The 20,195-nt window shown below is 45.8% G+C and overlaps 2 protein-coding genes and 1 pseudogene across 2 annotated transcripts; 1 reads left to right on the forward strand and 2 right to left on the reverse strand.

Moving 5' to 3' along the window:
* Window positions 1-797: 797 nt before the first annotated feature.
* RBP4 (retinol binding protein 4) lies at window positions 798-10,495 on the forward strand. Its single transcript, XM_066621423.1, has 5 exons — window positions 798-929; window positions 3,161-3,297; window positions 3,480-3,586; window positions 6,511-6,723; window positions 10,401-10,495. Exons 1-5 carry the CDS (start codon window positions 798-800, stop codon window positions 10,493-10,495), a joined length of 684 nt encoding a protein of 227 aa, XP_066477520.1.
* On the reverse strand, window positions 5,932-6,051 carry LOC136646206 (5S ribosomal RNA; annotated as a pseudogene).
* Window positions 10,496-11,152: 657 nt separating the features above from the next.
* Window positions 11,153-18,899, reverse strand: FFAR4 (free fatty acid receptor 4). Its single transcript, XM_066622079.1, has 3 exons — window positions 18,378-18,899; window positions 13,635-13,763; window positions 11,153-11,560 (listed from the first exon to the last, which is right to left on the reverse strand). The coding sequence occupies exons 1-3, from the start codon at window positions 18,897-18,899 to the stop codon at window positions 11,153-11,155; spliced, it is 1,059 nt and encodes a 352-aa protein (XP_066478176.1).
* Window positions 18,900-20,195: the final 1,296 nt, after the last annotated feature.

Below are 20,195 nucleotides of genomic sequence, written 5' to 3' on the forward strand. Positions count from 1 at the left end.
AAAAAGAAAATTAAAAATTCATTACAAAAAAATCAAATGTCCTGCAATAGTTCTATAAAGTGCTACATATTTTAATGCTTGGTCAAAAGAAAGCACAGACATACACAGAGACGTGCTCTTGGAAAGGACTGCTTGTGATGTGACGTCTCTCACTCTTCCTGCTTCAAAGTGAGCTCGCTGTGTCTCCTGGGCCTGGTGCTTCAGGCTGTGTTCTACAAACTAGAGAGGCATCTTTGAGCTCAAACCCAGGCAGGATTCTGTGTTTGCATTGCAACACTGCCTGCATAACCAGAGGCTGGGGTCAAAGACCACTGCCTCCTGCTGCAGCGTTATGCAAGCTATTTGTTGTGAGAAGAACTTGAGAAGGAGCTGGAATGGACTAGACTCCTGTCTCTCACCACCTCCCCCTAGCTATTGATCTTTTGCCTGCTGGGTTTTCAAAGAATTGCTTTCCCCCTCTCCCACCCAGAGGTATAAAACACAGTCTCCTCCCATTTTCAGTAGAGCTTGCCTTGTTTGGATCTGCATTGCTTCTCAACGAACAGTTGTCCTCTACAGTTGCTGGGGTCTTCTCTGGTGATATTGATACTTATTGTGAAAGAAGGTAGAAGCCTGGGAGACCTAATCACACCCTGCACAGGGGGGTCCCTTTCTTAAAGATGTGGGGGGTCAGAGCTGTGAGCTGTCTGACTTGCCATTTCCCTCCCTTCCTTTCTTTAGGGTGTCTTGGAAAATACCTTCTTTTTCCCCCCTAGGTTATTGACATGTTTTGTTTGTTGCAGGAACCCAGGAATAAAATGGTTCACATGAAGGGAGTCCTTCTCTGGCTGGTGCTGGTGGCCACGATGGTGTTTAATGGCAGATGCCTAGCGCAGCGTGACTGCCGAGTGAGCAGTTTTAAAGTCCAGGAGAACTTCGACAAGAACCGAGTAGGTGTTTCAGCTTCTCTTTTGTTCTCTCCTACTCCCTGCATGGAGGTGTTGTAATCTGTTTGTGGGGTTCTCCTTTTGACTCCCAATCCTCTGGCATCCAGCATCTAGCTTTTTCCAAAACCCCCAAGCTCTAATCAACCCATGCCAGCATTGATGAACAATGGAAACCCCAAGTGTGCCACCATCTAAATGTGGTACTCAGCTTGAATGTTAACTAGACAGAGAAAAGGAGTTTGGGGTCAACCACTGAACTGGAACAGAGGGAAGGAGAACACTCATCTGAGTGGATTTCTTATTGAAGGAAAGACTTGACGTTATGCTTTGATTATTGAGTATTGATTCCCCCCCCTCCCCACAGATCAGCACAGTGAATTGTTTAAGATCACTGGAGGGCATTCCATTAGGCCAGTGATTTTCAACCTTTTTCGTCTCACTGCATACTGACAAGGTACTAAAATTGTCAAGGCACTCCATCAGTCTTTTGACAATTGACAAGGCACACCATGCTGTTGATGGTTGGGGGGCTCACATCCCCCAGTGACCCTACTAATAAATGACCGTCCCTCAAACTCCTGCAGCACACCTGTAGACCATTCGTGGCACGCCAGTGTGCCATGGCACAGTGGTTGAAAATGGCTGCATTAGGTCATGCAGCTGTATGTATGTATCACATGTATTATGTGACTGCTGGATACAGAAATATCATTTTGAGCCCTACTTTTCTCTCTGCCTGACGTAGCACCAAGCTGCCTATGAATGTCATTTGTGCTCTTGTAACAGACAATATAACTAGAGGTTGCTGGTTTAAACCTTTTTGAAAACAATTTTTACACTGAAAGCTCTTTTTAACATCTACATGAAGGGACAGGTCATCCAGGGGTTTGGAGTGGGGTGCCATCAATATGCCGATGACACCCAGCTCTATCTCTCCTTTCCTCCAGACTCCAGGGTGGCGGTTGAGGGCCTGGAGTGCTGTCTGGAGGCAGTGAGGATCTGGATGGGGGCTAACAAGCTGAAATTAAATCCAGATAAGACAGAGGCTCTCCTGGTTCGGAAATCCTCGATGCAGGTGCTGGACTATCGGCTTGCGCTGAATGGGGTTGCACTCCCCCTGAAGGAGCAGGTCCGCAGCTTGGGGGTCCACCTGGACTCGCAGCTGCTCCTGGATTCCCAGGTGGTGGCTATGGCTAGGGGGGCCTTCGCTCAGCTTTGGCTGGTGTGCCAGCTGCGGCCGTACTTGGATCGTGCAGACCTGGCCACTGTGATCCATGCCTCGGTGACATCGAGGTTAGATTACTGTAACATGTGCTATGTGGGGCTGCCCTTGAAGACGGTTCAGTAGTGGCACCAACGCTATGGAACTCCCTTCCCCTTGACTTAAGAATGGCTCCCTCTCTTGAGACTTTTCGGCGAGGCCTGAAAACCCTTCTGTTTAAACAAGCCTTCTGAGTTCTCGGCCTTTTTAAACATCTTTTATATTTTTTACAGACCTGATTCTTTTATGATTTGCTGCTGCTCTATGCTCTTTTTACCGGACTATTTTTTTATCTGACTGCTGTTGTTATGATATGTGTTAATATGTTTTTATTTGTTTTTAATTATGTTTTTAATCTGTTTTAACCTGTTGTAAGCCGCCTTGAGTCCCTTCGGGAAGAAAGGTGGGGTAAAAATAAAGTTGTTGTTGTTGTTGTTATTATTATTATTGTTATTGTGGGTTGTAGGAGTTCACATTTGACCTTATCAGTCCCTCTGCTAGGGTGGTTGGCACCATGAACAAGACAAGATGCATATTTGGGTCTGATGCCAGCAAAACACCAACACAACAAGCTTGCACTGTATTCATTCACTCTCTCCTTATAAAAGGCAAGGCAGGAGTGGGCAGGTGGGCACAGGTGCCCTCCATCCACCACCTCCAACCACTTCAGTCATCCTCAAGAACGGACCAGCTCTGATACTGAAAATATTGTGGCTTCTCTCTTGAAATTACTCAAGTGTTTCATTCAGTGAGAAAATTATGCATTTCCTTTTAATTTCATGTTTAGTGAAATTTCACAGGCAACTCTACTTCTAACACTTTAACTTGGAGACAGACTAGCAGTAACAGCACCAGCCATGGCACAAGCAGGTTCCTTGTGTTATAAGCAGGTTACAAGCAGGTTTCCTTGTGTTATATCCCCATCCTACTCCTCTCAGCAGGCCTGATCAATGCTTTTCTCATCTTCCTGCAGTACACTGGAACCTGGTATGCCATTGCCAAGAAAGACCCTGAAGGATTGTTTCTTCGGGACAATGTGGTGGCCACCTTTTCTGTTGACCCAAATGGGGTGATGACAGCCACTGCCCGAGGTAGAGTGGAATTCTTAGGGTAAGTCATCTGTTCCCTTCCTATTCAGCCGCTCTCCCCTGGTGCTGAACTTCAGCTTCTATTCATTACTCAAAAAGATAAGAAATAAAAACAAAGCTTTTCTGTGCCCCAGTTGTAAGTAAGCCTCACACACCTACACCCAGATTTACAAGGCTGACTCGCTATCCGTCTCTCCTTTTCAGTAACTGGGACTATTGTGCTAACATGGTTGGCCACTTCACAGAGACAGAGGATCCTGCCAAATTCAAGATGAAATACTGGGGGATAGTAGCCCAACTCCAGCAGGGAGGTGAGTATCTATTTGTGAGAACGCTTATTTGAAGAAGATAGACAATGGGCCAAACTAGATATGAAGCACATTGCCATCTGGATCGAAATCTGTTTTATTCTAAAGGAGGTGCTGCACTTGGCTCTCATTCCCGTTGGGACCACAGTGTGGAGGTAGGGCTCGTGTAACTATTTGGTTCCACACTATTTCCTACCAGCAATCCTCCAAAGTGACTATTTTACTATTACAATGGCATTTGGGGTTAAATATCTGCTGGAGGGGATTTTTCAGCAGGACAATGATGTAAAAGTAGAAGGCTATACATCACCTCTCTCCATGACACAGTTTCAATCCAAACATGGGCACTGCATGGCTGCTACTTTAAAGTGTAGTCACGCTCTGACCTAGACAACATCATGAGGTCATAGCTGAATGGCAGAGCAGCTGCCTAGCATTCAGAAGGTATCAGTTGTCCCTGGTTTCCCCAGGCAGGGCAGGGTGAGAAAGACCACTCTCCGAAGCCTTAGAGAGCCACTGGCAGTTAATATAGGCAGCACTGATCTGGTTGGGTTGTGGACTGTCTCATTAGAAGGCAGCCGCTGCTTATCATATGTTTAATGTTGCATCTCGAATAGCCTGCCTAACAACTCCTTTCACAAACTGGGCAAGCAAAGAGAAGGAGGAAGCAGTGATGGCAGCATTGGTGGGGGCAATGCAACTGATGTGTGAGAATTTGAAAAAGAAATCAAAAATTAGGGCACCATCACAGTTGCCACTGAAATGGCAGGAAGTGTAGTCAGTGCTGGCCAGGGTGGCAAATCTGCCCCACTTTGGCCAGCAGATCCTCTTGAGCTGCCCCTGGAATTGGCCCACTGTTCCATTTGACAATGGTCCATGCTCCCTAACGTCTTCACGAGTAGAAGAATAATGGAATTCTTTTAACACCCTTAAAATCCAGCTTTGCCATTTCCTTGAATTATTTTATTTTTTAGACATCAAATCCTACTTTAGTGGCAGCTTGAACCTTTTTCCTGGCTCATTGGGAAAGTTTGTCTCAGCCTAACTCAGGCCTGGTCAACACATGTAGCAGATGGAGTGGGCAGAATACCAAGGCAAGAGAGTAGATAGAATGCAGCACTGTGTCCGGGAGGGGCATTATACAGTATAACCTTTTGTGAACCAGTGTTGTATTTGTTTGATCAGACTGTGGGCTTCAGTCTATGAAAGATTATGCCACACTAAGAGCCCAACCCTATTGCAGATCAGCATTGGCGCTGTTGCAGCCACATTGGCACTGGGTGTTGTAAAAGCACTATGAAGCACTTTTTAACACCCAGAGAGTAAGCTGTGCTGGTGGGAAGGCCTGTACCATCCTGTGGGTGCTGCATCTTGCCCGACAGCGACCTGCAGTGGGGAGGCAGGGGAGGGCATTCTGGAGGTGGGGAGGTGTATTTGGGGGAGGAGGGTGCCAGCATTGGCTAGGATTGCACTGTAAATGTATACATCTCTGCGAAGTCGCAAGACTGTTGCTTTGCTGCAACACAGCCACCCCCATGGAATTTGTCACATATATTTAGGGAAATCTTTTCTTTCCCCCTTCTTGTTTTCAACCTTCAGTAGGAAGCCCACCTTTGCCCTGCTGTGAAATCAAAGCATGTAGCTTCCTTCCAAAGTCCAAAAGGGCTTTGTCCTTATCTATGTGGTCATGTTTGATACCAAATTTGGGGCATGCCTTTTGAAATACTGGCTATGTAGAATAAGTGGATGAGAGAAGAAAGGGTAAAGATTTGCTCCTCTTAGGTGCTTTTGATGGCTCAGAAGATAGAGGGCTCCCAACTTGGTTTGTTTTCAACCAAGTCTACCTTTGCCCTGCCACGAAAGCAAACCATGCAGCTTCCCAAGGACTCAGGGTCCAAAAGGTCTTTGTCCTTATCTATGTTCATCATGCTGAATGCCAAATTGGGGAATCTTTCTGAATTACAGGTCCATTTCACACATGAGGTTATTGTGAGCCCAGGCTGGCTGCTGAAATGATATTTCTCAAAGACCCTAATGAAGGAAGTGTATAGGAAGTGTTCAAAACTTAGGATTGTCCCACACTCATTTTTTATACATTGCATTTTCAAGTGTACACTTAAAACATTTTAAGTGTGCACTGAAAGAAACAACGCTGTGGAACAAAATTTGAACAATATTGTGTTTATCTGATTTTTTGGTGAGTTATTAATTTTGGTGCAAGGATTTTTAAAATGCTGCTATGTTTGACACAGCATCAATAGTTTAGCCACAATTTATAGTATGCAGTTGTATTAGATGAGGTGCATGACAATGGTTGGCAACCTTCAGTCTCGAAAGACTATGGTATAAGCCTACAGCACCCGGTATTCCCAAGCGGTCTCCCATCCAAGTACTAACCGGGCCTGACCCTGCTTAGCTTCCGAGATCAGACGAGATCAGGCACAAGCAGAGTAACAGTTGCATTAGGTAATAGGATAGACACAAACAAAATTTAAGATAATTTTTGATGATATTCAGATACCATCATAAAAAATTAAGAGAAGTTTTGTTGATGAAAAAAAACTAAGATTACCATTGAAATCAGCACCTCTGTATTATATTAAACATTAAACATTATAAAACATTAACAATTTAACAAGAACAATTGTTGTGTTACATATTGTAATGATTGGATCTACTCTAACACAAGACAGTGTCAGAATGAATGAAAATAAACATTCAGATACAATGAATTTTATTTCTCTGACAAAATATGGACTCAATGTCTGAATGACAGTATGGTCTGCAGTATATTTTCTATCATACACTGATACACATACAGATTGCTTTTTTCTGATATGGAGATTAATGTGTGAACCTGTCTGCAGACATCAGCAATGGTGGCTCGATGATACTGAGTTCCTGAATTATTTTATGGTTCCCTACAGATGATGATCACTGGGTGATGCTCACTGATTATGACAACTACGCTCTGCACTACAGCTGCCGTCTGCTCAATGAGGATGGCACTTGTGCTGATAGTTATTCCTTTGTATTCTCTCGGACCCCTTATGGATTCTCTCCTGAAGTACAGAGAATTATCAGGCAAAAGCAAACGGAGCTCTGCTTAGAAAGACAATACAGACTTATTGCTCAGAATGGTAAGGAATGTTTTACTAGAATTTTATAGAACAGTGTTTCTCATACTGTGGGTCTGGACAGGTGGGTCCCCGTTCATTTCAATCTTTTATTTTTAATATATCAGATTTGATATGACTGCATGGTCTGCGACTGCATTTGGGGAAATGTTACAGACCTGTACTTTTAACAAGCTACTATGTATATTCTTTCAATAATGATAGTAAATGGGACTTACTCCTGGGTAAGTGTGGGTAGGATTGCAGCCTAGGATTATTAAAAATTTTCCTGCTTGATGATGTCATTTCTGGTCATGACATCACTTCCGGTGGGCCCTGGCAGATTCCCCTGGGTCCCGGTGCTAAATGTGTGAGAACCACTGTTTTATAGAAGTAGGGCGGGGGGGGGGGTTGCCCGTTCTTTGAAGTAGGTTGAAAAGGAACAGCAGGCAACTCTTATGCTAAGACAGCACTTAAAACCTGTCATCTTTTTGGTTTTTTCAATCAATACAGTTCAGGGGCAAATAAATCCAAATCAAATGTCTGTTGCAATAGCCATTTTCAATGACTGCTATAAGGCCTGTAGGTGGGGTTCAAGTGGATAGCCCTGGAGACAGAATTCCGGAATCTGGGCAGTGCTCTACGGAGAAGGCCCTGTCACACATCCCAAGTAGCATGCCCTGTGATAATCACAGATGGGCAGCCCAATTCTAAATAACCCCCCCACCAATGCAGCTGCACCACAGGAGCATGCACTGCATCCTGCAGGGGGGGATCACAGAGGTATCTTCTGGGTAAGAGAACATTTGTTCCCTTGCCTAGAGGAAAGCCTCCGCTACTGCAATGGGCTTATTCAACAGACCTGAGCCTGTGATTTTGCTGGTGCAAGTCTGAGTGAACATTAAAGGCAGATCAAGCTCTAGAAGGGAGGCAGGGTATTACATAAGAACATAAGAACAGCCTCGCTGGATCAGGCCATAGGCCCATGTAGTCCAGCTTCCTGCATCTCACAGCGGCCCACCAAATGCCCCAGGGAGCACACCAGATAACAAGAGACCTGCATCCTGGTGCCCTCCCTTGCATCTGATATAGTCCATATGATAGCACATAACACATATATATTGGTGGCGCTGCTGCTGCCAATTCCACCCCTTCCCGACCTCAACCCACCTCTTCCCCGCCTCGTTCTCTGCTCCACTTCTCCCACTCCTTTCCACTTGCCCCGTCCCCCGCGGCTGGCTTATCAGCTCTGGTGGGGGCAGCGAACTCCATCAGTGAGACCGCTTCACTACCGCTTCTTGCTAAGAAACAATGGTAGTAGGTTGCATTTTACATATGGATTTGAATGAGTCAAATCCAGTCAGTGCTTTGACTGCAAGCTTCTAGTACCAAATTACCCTTACTGCTAGGTTACCTCTGTTTTGTGATGCTGACTTAGAAATTTTATCTTCTTCTTGTTGTTTTGTTTTAGGATTCTGTTAAGAAGGATGTCATCTTCCGGAACAATTTTATAGCTGTAAAGTGTATAATAAACTGTTTTGTCAGAAGTCCTTGAAGCGGATTCATTTAGATCTTGAATATATTTATCTGAACTGTGCCATGTACCCTACCAGCAAGTAAGTGGAATTTAATAAACTGAGATGGAATTGTTTTATGTTGCAAGCACATATTCATATATGTAATTAGTGTATTGTACTGGAAAAATATTATTTTATTGTAGAGTTTAGAATTATAAATCCAAATTGCAAGAACCCCTTTGGAATTCCTTCTTCTGCTGAATTTTTTTGTCACCATAATTTTTCCAAGTGGCCAATCCTAGATTGTCTTGTTTTGAAATGGAAAATACCTGTTTTGGTGTTGGTTTTTCTGAACACTTTCCAATGTAATCTAAACACTTTTTGTCCCAAAAACCGTGGCTTCAAATTCTGGATGTGATTCAGATGCACTGCTGAGCTGGCACAAACTTCACTCTCCCATCGCACCAGCAACATACTCAGAAGTCATGCAATACCCCTCATGCCAGAGGTTGCAAGCATAATGCTGAGTGTTGACACAGCACATAGCCTACTCTGATCACTCTAAGAATGTACAGAATAACCTGCAACATCTACTAAGGCAGTTGCAATTGGTTGGGGCAGTTGTGGCAGCACCTGGTCAGGAGGTGCAAGTCTGTTTCTTCTACAGCCATGTGAAGACCAATGGCAACCAAAAGGGCCAGGATGCAGAAACTCATTGAATGTCAGTGGAATTTCTTCTGGCATAAACAGGCATAGGACTGGGCTGCACATTGGAAAGCTCTGCTGTTGTTGGCAAAATGTTCATAGGGCTTTGGTGCCATCTAGAGAAGTTTGGTGAAACCTAAATACTGTAGTCTGCACAGGGATGACATCAGGGCATCCAGATAAGAACTGGCTGAGGGCCAAAGCCCATGAGAGGACCCACTTGACCACACCATCCCTGAACCCTCTAGTGCAGTGGGAGCACCCAGAGCATCATCATGGGTCACTGTGGGGGTCCAGTGCAGAGCTTTGCCTCTGGACCTCCATCTAACTGGTGCTAGCACTGATTATATGAATGGACTGTTGCTTTTTTTAAAAAAAAGTATGTATTAGCATTATTTAGTGTTTATATTTCCTAGATTTTACTTGCAATAGGTGATATCTTTGCATCCTATAAAAAGTGAAATCATACATTAGGGTCACCACAGACTGCTGTAAGACCAAACCAATTTAAACAGCCTAACTCACCACTTTAGGGTAGGGAGTATTTTTGGGAGTATTCTATATTTGGAAGGCACTCTGCTTTTCCAACCAGTGGTCTGGGGGACAAGAGGGGGATTTTGCCACACGATCTGATACCCTCACAAGCAGTATGGAACTTGGTCAGTGTGGAACTGCTCAAAGGTTTTACTGTCATGGAGCATACAGTATACATTCAGCCGTGCCCAGGGCATGACATCATTACAATCATAACCCACTTGAGAAAGATATTAGTGTGTGGAGATTATCTCTGTTTCTTGCAACTTGAATACATTTTTCTTTCTCTTATGATCAAAACTTCAGACGTTTCTGTAAGCACAACCTGACAATATTAAAAAACAAAACAACACAACAACTCGATAACATTTTGTATGGCGGCCAGAGGCCAAATAAAATTGGGTGCCTACTTTAACCCATGCACTATTACTTTTCCTTCCCTGTTTTAGGAGAATAGACTCACACCATCACAAAATTATTTTTATTGCATTTCTTATTGGAATAAAAATCTGTGTGTTTTTCAGGCACCATATGAAGCAAAAAACCAAATCTACATCCCTGAATAAAGTAAACCATTTTTTTTTTTAACTTTCAGCCTAATCTTTTCCTTATTTGCTGAGTAGAAAATATCATTGAGTTTCAAGGGACTTTTTGCCCAAACAAGAGCACAGTACTGTAGCCTTAGACCCAAATCCAGGAAACCAAGGACATAGCATTTGCCTAACAAAATCTGTCAGGTGAATAGATTTTGCCTAGGCAAAGTCCTGTATCCATGAGCTCTTCTTTCACTTACCTAAATGGTGATCTCTCCAGAGCAGAGATCTGTTAAGCCCATTTTGGTACATCCCCCATGTCCCTACATCTTTTTACACTGACAGTAGGGAGGGGGGGGATCTGCAAATGAGACTGGTTTCTGCAGCTGAGATTTTTTTTTCTGTTCACTAGATATCTATCCAGCATTAGAGAAAAAACCTCACAAGTTCACACTTGCAGTGTGCCTGGAGAGTGATACAGTCATGTTTGAACGAATAACGGCATAAGCCTTACGAACTTCCCAGCACTGACCTAAGGGCAATGCAACTCCAAGGTAAGGGAACAAATATTCCCTTACCTCGAAGAGGCATCCGTGACTGCCCCCAACTGCAGGATTCAGCAAATGCCCCTTAGCAGAGCTATGTCAGAGCTGGAAAGTTGGTTAGGATTTGGGTCTAAGTTTCCTAGTAGTGGACATTTACATGTACGTTTCCTATTATGGACACAGCAGACACACATTTGACAGGGTTCCTGCTGCCATCTATAATTCAAAAACTTTATTTTAAAAAAGCTTTTAACTGATGTATGAAAAAGCTGCCTCTTGGTTCACAGTCAAGGAAGCTCACACCTTTGCAGAAGATCCTAAAACTTCTACCACTTCAGTTAAAGTAAGATAGTAACATACAGATCTAAGCTCACAACACAACTGTTTTAGGTTCTGTTTATACCCGTCAGTTTTAGTATTCCTTGTATCTTACTAGGGTGTAAGCTGAACTAGTGCACAAGGTCACTTTTTACAGGACACTAAACAGAATGCCCGGGACCACCACATTCTGTACAAGGGTTGCAGAATCTGACCCAGGCTGCTTATTATAGCACACAGTGCTAAAAAGCTGGTGAAATCCAGCAAAGATGATATCATCCTTGCTGGAAAAATCATACAGCTATCTGGAAATAACAGACAGTGTGAAATGTCCATGGTTATTTTGCCTCAGAGTAGTATCTGTCACAGTACCCTTTTTCCCAGGAAGGCTTGGGCAACAGAAAAAGACTTGCTTCCACTCATGTTTGAAGTGGACTACGTTATATAAAACAGGATTGACCACTGAATTGGCAAATGTGAAGGCCATTATCCAGAAGAAAAAAGATGGCCAAATGTTCACGTCTGGTTGAAATTTCTGTACCAAAATGAGGAGAATGGTGATGATTATTGGGCTCCACATGACAAAGAAAGAGATCATCAGCACAAACAGGGTCCGTAAAAGTTTGAAGTCTTGCTGAGAAATTCGAATGTGATGACTCTGGGAGTAGGCCATGCCAACATTGAGACGTTTCCTTGAGGCCTTTGCGATCTGCATTAAAGTGCAAACATTTTCAGACACAAGTTTTAAAAACTTTGGAAAGTAAACACTGTACAATACATCTTTTTCTAGAAAAGGATACTGAAAAACAGCATACTGAGTTCATGCTAAATATTGTTTTCCAGAGGATAAAATGAAGTATGTATTTTTCTAGCTGCCGACAAGTCCATCTTTGTACTCAACAATGGGGTTTGCCCATGTATTTGTTTGTTCAAATGTCTATTTTCCTTAAACTGAGGCAGAAATTATTGTGCCTGAAATATCTTGCTAGAATACACACCAACAAAGAATTCAGCCCACACTATGGCAGCCTTGGTAACTATGTGGTGCTCGTTGGTCGAATGTATTAGCAACACCTTTGAGACTTACATCAGTACATCTTATTGCAGTTCCCAAGATTTTATGGGAGTGTATTATATGGACAAGCATATAGAATAGGCCATGATCAATAGAATATAGATTCTATTCATGATCTATTCATGATCAACAAGCATATAGAATAGGCCTGCCCATAGAGCCCAGGAGTCCCTTTCTAGCAGTGGTAGCCACAGGCAGCCCAATCCTGAGCTGCCGGGGGTGCACAGCTTCGGCAGCACCGAAAATGGCGGCTCAGGAGAAGGGGACTTTCGTCCAGGTAAGGTAAGCAGCCCCACAATGGGGCTACTCAAATTACTGCCAACCAAGAGGTCGGCAGTAAGGTGAAGCCATTCGTGTAGGGCACCAAGCCCTACATGAACGGACAGGATCCAGTGAAGCAGAGCACCAACAGACCCTCCTCTCTGCCTCCCGCTCCCTCCCCCCAGCATGCCTTTCACCCACCCTCTCTCCGCCTCCTGCCTCCCTGTCATGCCTTCTCCCCGCCCTCTGCCCTCCGCCTGCCTCCCCGGAATGCCCTCCCCGTCCCCCTCCCCGCCCTGCTTACCATGCCGCGGCTTGGCAGTCTGTGCGACTGCTGAGCAGCGGAGGACGGGCGCCCACCTGGTACCAGCCCAACACCGGCCAGCACTGGGCTAGCACGGGTGTTGGCCCGGCAGTAAGCCTTGACAGTGCACACCGGCGGGAAGCTGGCACACCGAGGATTGGGCTCTAAGCCATTTACAAATGGTCCACCCTTTGAGATGGACTGCCAGCTTTAATTCACCATTATTTTCATGAGCATGCAGAGTGCTAAGACACATATCCTAACCACTGATAGCCTCCTTGAAACAATGGTAAGGTCATTTTCTGGATAACCATGCCAGTACTCAGCCACTTTTCAGAAAAGTTAAACAGATAAATAAACAGGAAAGGTTTCAGAGGAAAGCTGGAAGGAGGACCAAGATGGTGAGGATGAAAGGATGAAGAAACTCTCTTTGGCTCACAGACAAACTAAATTTATCATCATTTGTCTATTTAAAAGCATTTAATTGAAAAAGTTGCCTCCCCACACTGGCCTCCTCACTGTTGCCTCCATCCTGCTGCCTGCTGTGATGTTCCTTATGGCATGTTTGTAACAGCCATCTCCCAGGCATTGCGTGGGAGACCACCACTGGCCTGGAATATGACTGTGTCCTAAGTGTGGAGGAGAAGAGAGTGATAGCCCTATCTGATCCTCTCACCACTCCCCTCTCCTAAGCACTTCCTCGTCTACTCTACCCCCTTTTCCAATCCAGGTAGTGGGAATAGCAGAGGCTGGCACATCACCAGGTAAGCAGGGCATCATCTGGCACACTGCTTCAGGTGCCAAGCGCCTTAGGTTGGCCCTGTTGTCACTCTGCTGAAATTGCAGAATAATGCCTCAATATCTCTCTATGCTAAAGGAACTCAACATGCATTCATTAACTCACAGTAAGGGAATTCTTTCTGCAGGGTCTGGAACAAATAGTATTCATCACTGTAGCAAATGATCGCAAATGACCATCACTTCAGATAAGGGATGCCCAACCTGTACCATCTTACATTTGACCAAATACTGAGTACATTTGCTCATTACTGCTAATGAAAAATCTATCTGCCTGCTACAATTCTGACTGAATTACAATTATAGATGATTTTGTTAGCATAAGGAGACAATACGGAAAAATACCTGTAATATCTTTGAATAACTAATTACAATGACCAGTCCAGGAATCACGAAGATCACAATGGCAAAACATATATCCCAAGCGGTTTCTCCTGCAGTGCTGGGCCAAATCAAAGTGCAAATGAGCACTTCCTGTAAGCAAAGAACAAAACTTCCATAAGCATTGCGATTGGATATTTACGTTCACCATGTTTCTGAAAAATACACCAGCCTCCTCTAACATGGCCCTGCTCTGAGATCAACCCTAACCAAACAGGATCAATGGAACCAGTCAGTAATTGAACTACACTGATATTGTAATGTAGAGCATGTTCACTTAAAGCTGTATAAATGCACACAGCTTGGCAAGCTGAATTATTGAGGCAATATAATGCAATAGCTGAACAAATATTAGAAGCAATTGTGCTCTCTAACCACATTTTACGTGTATCAGACATGATTCACCTGGGATCATAGTTGTAAAGTACACCAAAAAAAATGGAGAGGTATGCTTGTTATTCACTGCTGGTCATATTTGCCTCTTATCTCCTGTAGTCCAGACATAAATCTCACGTTTATATACGCACATCCGCTTTTTGAGTTCAACAGAGTTCAACAGTCTGTATATTCACATATTCTTCAGTGTGAATGGTACAGAGCCCAATCCTAGGCATGTCTACTCAGATGTAAGTCCCACTGACTTCCAGCCCAATTCTGAGCTGCCCGGCATCTAGGGCTTGCAATAGTGCCAAAATGGCTGCTGCGGCATCTTGAGCACACCGCACAGCCAGCAGCGGCTCCCGTTGCCTCCTCAGGGGAAGGGAACATTCGTCCCCTTCCCCTGAGTAAGGTAAGCAGACCCACAACTGGGGTACTTGACTCTGTGCCAGCTATTTAGCCAGCCCTTTGACACAGGGCTTTGGATTGGATGGAGCTGAGCTCTGCTGGTCCTGCCCACCTCCTGCCCCGCTCCCTCCCCCAACATACCTTCTCCTGCCCTGCTCCCTTCCCTCCCCCGACACACCCTCCCCCTCACCCCAGAATGCCTCCCCCAGCCCCAACTTACTTCTCCGCCACCTGGCACTTATCAAGGAGCAATGGGCCATGGCTGGCGGGCTCCAACCTGCACCAGCCCAACGCAAGCTTGCAGTGATCTTGCTCCAGTGTTGGGTTGGTGCTAACTACCACAAGCGTGCTTTACAGCACATTTGTGACAGTGCACGATAGCAATGAACTGATGCACGTTCTTCAGGATTGGGCCCTTACTTCCATGTAAGTGTGTACAGCGTAGGATTGTAGCTACAATCTATATTTCATGACAGTTTGTGTTTTGTCCAGGCTGTTCAACCAATCAATATGCTTACTTTTGTCCAGCCTGAGCTTTTCGCATAGTCGCTGAAAGTTGAAAAAAAAACGGAATGGACAAGTTGAAAAGAGAGCCTTTTGCTCTACTTTTGCAGATAAAACCCATGCTTAAAGATGCTAATATCAAGTCAGTTAAACAAAAGCAAGAGTTTACATTGAGAATAAGGACAGAATGTGCAGGCATTGGCTTGTTCCCAATGTAAGGTACTTCATAGCACAGTGCTTTTGTTCCTCTTGCCACCCACATCTGTTGTCTTGTAAAAGATCTTAGAAAGAAAAGTTCTCCACTATGGACCTGAACCTTTTTTTCCCTCCGGTATGGAATGTAATATTTATCACCAATTTGATTCAAACCCTGAGATAGCCCTAAGGTAGATATAATACCTGGTCCTGGGGGGGGGGGAGAAAAAAATAGAACAGGGGTGTACATTGAGGTTGGATTATTTTGTTTTTATTCTGTTTTATGGGGAGATGTTTGCTATCAGTTGTTTTAATCCTGCTCTATAGCACAACAAAACCCTTTCTTTCTAGACCTCGCTGCTTAAATGCAACATAGAGCAAAACAAGGACTAGTAAGTCCAAAGGAAAAATAAAATGCCATCAACTTTTCACAGCTACCAATATGTTGAGTGTGGGACTTTTTAGTTCAGTGTGCTTTCTTCCTCAAGGTGAAGTTAGACCCTAGTTATATCTCCCAGGAATCTGTCTCTTCTTTAAAATGCATGGAGGTTGTTAATAGGCAAAGAACTTTTAAGTGTCCATCTTAGGAGGATTAATTTCCATAACTCCACATCGCCTAGCATCTCATTCTCCCTCAGCACAACTTTTTAATGTTGTCCTCTATGTTGAAAAAGAGAGGCAAGGCTGTCATTTGATATTGTTATGCCATCTTCATAATAATAGTTCTCTTTGGACAGCTCAAAACACTGCTATGTGTATTGCCTGAGTGGTCCTTGCAGCAACTCTGTCAGACAGCCACTTCCACAGGGAAAGGAGCAAAAACATCAAAGTGACAAATTTCAAAGACTATTAAATGCATTGGTGCAGTGCAACACTGCCTCTTGTTTTTCCTGTAGAACAGGACAGCCTTTCTGCCCAGAGACAGAGTAACCAAGGTGAACTAGAAAGTAGTCCAGCTCTCTCTCTGACCCAACCTAGGACACTTATTCTTTTGGTATCTCCCTTGTGAATCCTGAACAATAAACACTATCTGAAGCAACACAATTTGGTTTGCTTGTGTGAGGCAGCTTGAGCGAGTCTACCGTCTTGCTGTTTTTGTGCCACACTTGATGAGAGTTGTTCCCTATATGTGTGTGTGTGGGGGGGGGGGTGGCAGTATGTTGGTAGTCCAGCCTGCTCAGTTTCCCCTTATATCACGGGCAGGGCCTCTGAGAGGAATTTTATCAGGGGGTACAAAGTTTCTTTTGGGCCCCTTTGCAAAGTGGGAGGGTTGAAACAGAGTGGAGGAGGGTGGTGCTGGGCAAGCAGAATAGGGGCAGGGAGGGGGAAGCAGGGTGAGGGGAGGGTAGAGACAGTTGGAAAAGTCTTTGGAGCCCAGCTCTACCCATCCATGTGGCATCAGTAGTGTCCCCAGCATCCCCAGTCATAGTAGTGTCCTCAGCATTCCGTACGGACAATAAGTATGAGTAGATAGAAAAATGTCAGATCCCAGGAAATTTCTGGGCCCCCTCCTTTGGCTCCTAGGCCCCCCCTTTTGACTCTGGGCCTGGGTACAAATTACTCCTTTTACCCCCCTCTCCTAGGGCCTGATCAAGGGCTTGGACTATGATACATTTTGATCTCTTCCAGCTCTAGAACTATGAACCCTGTTTTCCATTCTTATTCCTCCCAATGACCAGCCCTGCAAGAGACAGGGTTTAACCTCTCTCCATTTCGACATACATCGATATGCTGCCTCTTCAAGGCAGTTTACCTAATTCAAACTCGGAAGGCAAACAAATCTGAGCCTACGCAACCAGGGATATTGCTACTGGGGGTGGGGGACTTCTTTGATATGCCTACGCTAAGGACTCCCAGTGAAGCACTCCATGAACCCTGTAATAAGCATCCAACATCGACCTCTGCTTGGGATAACACAACTGCAGTCTCAGCATGGCAGTGTGACTTTCTGTGTTCTTTCTGACCAATCGCAAGGAGTTTACTCAGAATATTTTTCTTGGATCTCGACCTACAGGATGGATCATCTGCCAACTGAGGCTGATTTGTCTCATTGTATTGTCAGATTCTAGACCCAGGACCAAATCTTTCCTTGATTTAATTTGTAAGAACATAGCATCAAATCAGAAGAGACCTACGGTCTAGTTCAACTAGATATCCTTGATCAGTTAGTATATTTAGGTCCTAGATATCTTTAGTATCTTTAGAACAGTTAGTATCTTTAGTGTACGAGTCATAAAAAGTAACACAAAAATGAGATGTGGTTGATTGCTGCCTAATGAAAACTATGAGGTGCAATTTGAAGGTTATAGTCCTGGACATGCTGAACTGTCTGCAAATAACTCTAGCGCAGCCCAGCAGGCCTTCCTTCTGTGCTGGGCATCTGGGCTGCTGAATGGTGCACATTCCGAGGCAGTGGTGCCCATTTGCAATTGCTCATGGCCACAGGGAACCCACACCCAGGGTGACCAGATCCAATGGAGGACAGAGTGCCTCTACCTTTAACCAATGTATAGAAGATGGAATTTGGACAGGTGCAGCTTTTTAAATCCTTCCATGTTGAGCTGCACCTGCCCAAATTCCCTCCTCTATACCAGTCATTTTCAGCCACACTGGTGTGCTGAGGATGGTTTGCAGGTGTGCTGCAGGAGTTTGTGGAGGGTCAATTATTAGCAGGGCGTTGGGGATTTGAGCCCCCTACCTGCAGCACGGTGTGCCTTGTCAATGGTCAAAATACTGATGGTGCAATTTGAGCGCCTTGTTGGCATCCCATGAGATGATGAAGTTGAAAATCACTGCTCTATACAATGGTTAAAGGCATAGGCTGCAATCCTATCCACACTTTCTTGAGAGTAAAATCCATTGACTCTAATAGGACTTACTTCTGAGTAGACATGCCTAGGATTGGGCTCTGTCTGCAATCCTATCCACACTTTCCTGAAAGTAAAATCCATTGACTCTAATGGGACTTACTTTTGAGTAGACAGGCCAAGGGTTGGGCTCTGTCTGCAATCCTATCCACACTTTCCTGAAAGTAAAATCCATTGATTCTAATGGGACTGACTTCTGATTAGACAGGCCAAGGGTTGGGCTCATAGGCTACAATCCTAGCCACACTTCCCTGAGAGTAAAATCCACTGACTCTAATGGGACTGACTTCTGAGTAGACATGGCCAGGATTGGGCTGGCAGGCCACCTGCCCACACAGCACCCCAGGGAACTTACGCGGCCCATCCTGGGCACCTGGACGACGTGGAAGAAGAGGGAGAGCGGGAGGGTGGCGAGGGCCGAGAAGACCCAGATGGCCAGCAGGATGGCGCCCACCACCTTGCCCTTGCAGGCGCTGGCGGGCCGGAGCCGAACGATGCTGACCAGGCGCTCCAGGCTGACGGCGGCCAGCGAGAGGATGGTGACGCTGCCGCTGAGGCTCATCAGGTAGAAGAGGAGGTGGCAGGCGGCGCGGCCCAGCGTCCAGCTCTCGGTCCAGCGCACCACCACGATGAGCGGGATGGCCACGATGAAGAGCAGGTCGGCGCAGAAGAGGTTCAGCACCAGGCAGCGGGCGGCGCGCAGGCGGCCCCGGCTGTGGCGCGCCAGGAGCGCGATGCCGCACGCGTTGGCCGCCAGCGCCAGCACGAAGAGGCAGCCCAGCGCCGCCGTCTCCAGCGCGCTCAGCGCCACGCGGTTGGCCGCCCTGAAGTCCGAGAAGAAGGGGAAGAGCGCCGAGCAGTTGCCGGGTCCGGGCATGGGGGTGACGGGCGCAGGGCATCGGGCAGCCCAGCCCAGCCCAGCCAGCCTCCGTCCGGCTGCGAGCTCCTCGCTGCCAGCGCTGCTCTGCCAGGAGGAAGTGGCAGGAGGCAGGCAGAGGAGGGTCAAGACGGCTGCGGGCCCGGACAGGCGCTTTACGAGCAGGTTGCAGGAGGCTGGCACGCTGTCCCGCGGCTGTGCTCTACCACGGGCGTAGCCGGGGGGGGGCAAGGCGCTAAGTTTTGCAGGGAGCCTAAGTTTCTGCAGCGTGCAAGCGGCTCATCCCCCTCCCCTTGGTAGACTCCCACCACCAGAACGGCTCCGAAGGGGATCCTAGCCACACTTTCCTAGGAGTCAGCTCTGTTCGCTATAATGGTCCTTACTTCTGAGTAGATGTCTACTCAGGACCATTGGTGTCAATGGGGCTTACTCCCAGGAAAATATGGATAGGATTGGATTGTTAGTGACTTTAACACAACTACACTTCTGACAGAAGAGTGATGGTGTCCAGTTTGAAAGTGGATCTCCTATGTCATGTCCCTGAGGCTTTTCATTCCAGCCAGGGTCCTGTTAGACCACTGGCTTCCTGTTTGGGACTCTTTCTTCTTCTTTCCCCCCAATTTAATAAGAACATAACATAAGAACAGCCCCACTGGATCAGGCCATAGGCCCATCTAGTCCAGCTTCCTGTATCTCACAGCGACCCACCAAATGCCCCAGGGAGCACACCAGATAACAAGAGACCTCATCCTGGTGCCCTCCCTTGCATCTGGCATTCTGACATAGCCCATTTCTAAAATCAGGAGTTTGCGCATACACATCATGGCTTGTACCCCGTAATGGATTTTTCCTCCAGAAACTTGTCCAATCCCCTTTTAAAGGCGTCCAGGCTAGACGCCATCACCACATCCTGTGGCAAGGAGTTCCACAGACCGACCACACGCTGAGTAAAGAAATATTTTCTTTTGTCTGTTCTAACTCTCCCAACACTCAATTTTAGAGGATGTCCCCTGGTTCTGGTGTTATGTGAGAGTGTAAAGAGCATCTCCCTATCCACTCTGTCCATCCCCTGCATAATTTTGTATGTCTCAATCATGTCCCCCCTCAGGCGTCTCTTTTCTAGGCTGAAGAGGCCCAAACACCATAGCCTTTCCTCATAAGGAAGGTGCCCCAGCCCCGTAATCATCTTAGTCGCTGTCTTTTGCACCTTTTCCATTTCCACCATGTCTTTTTTGAGATGCGGTGACCAGAACTGGACACAATACTCCAGGTGTGGCCTTGCCATAGATTTGTACA

This window comes from Tiliqua scincoides, chromosome 3 (genome assembly GCF_035046505.1).
Source record: "Tiliqua scincoides isolate rTilSci1 chromosome 3, rTilSci1.hap2, whole genome shotgun sequence".
Classification (NCBI taxonomy): domain Eukaryota; kingdom Metazoa; phylum Chordata; class Lepidosauria; order Squamata; family Scincidae; genus Tiliqua; species Tiliqua scincoides.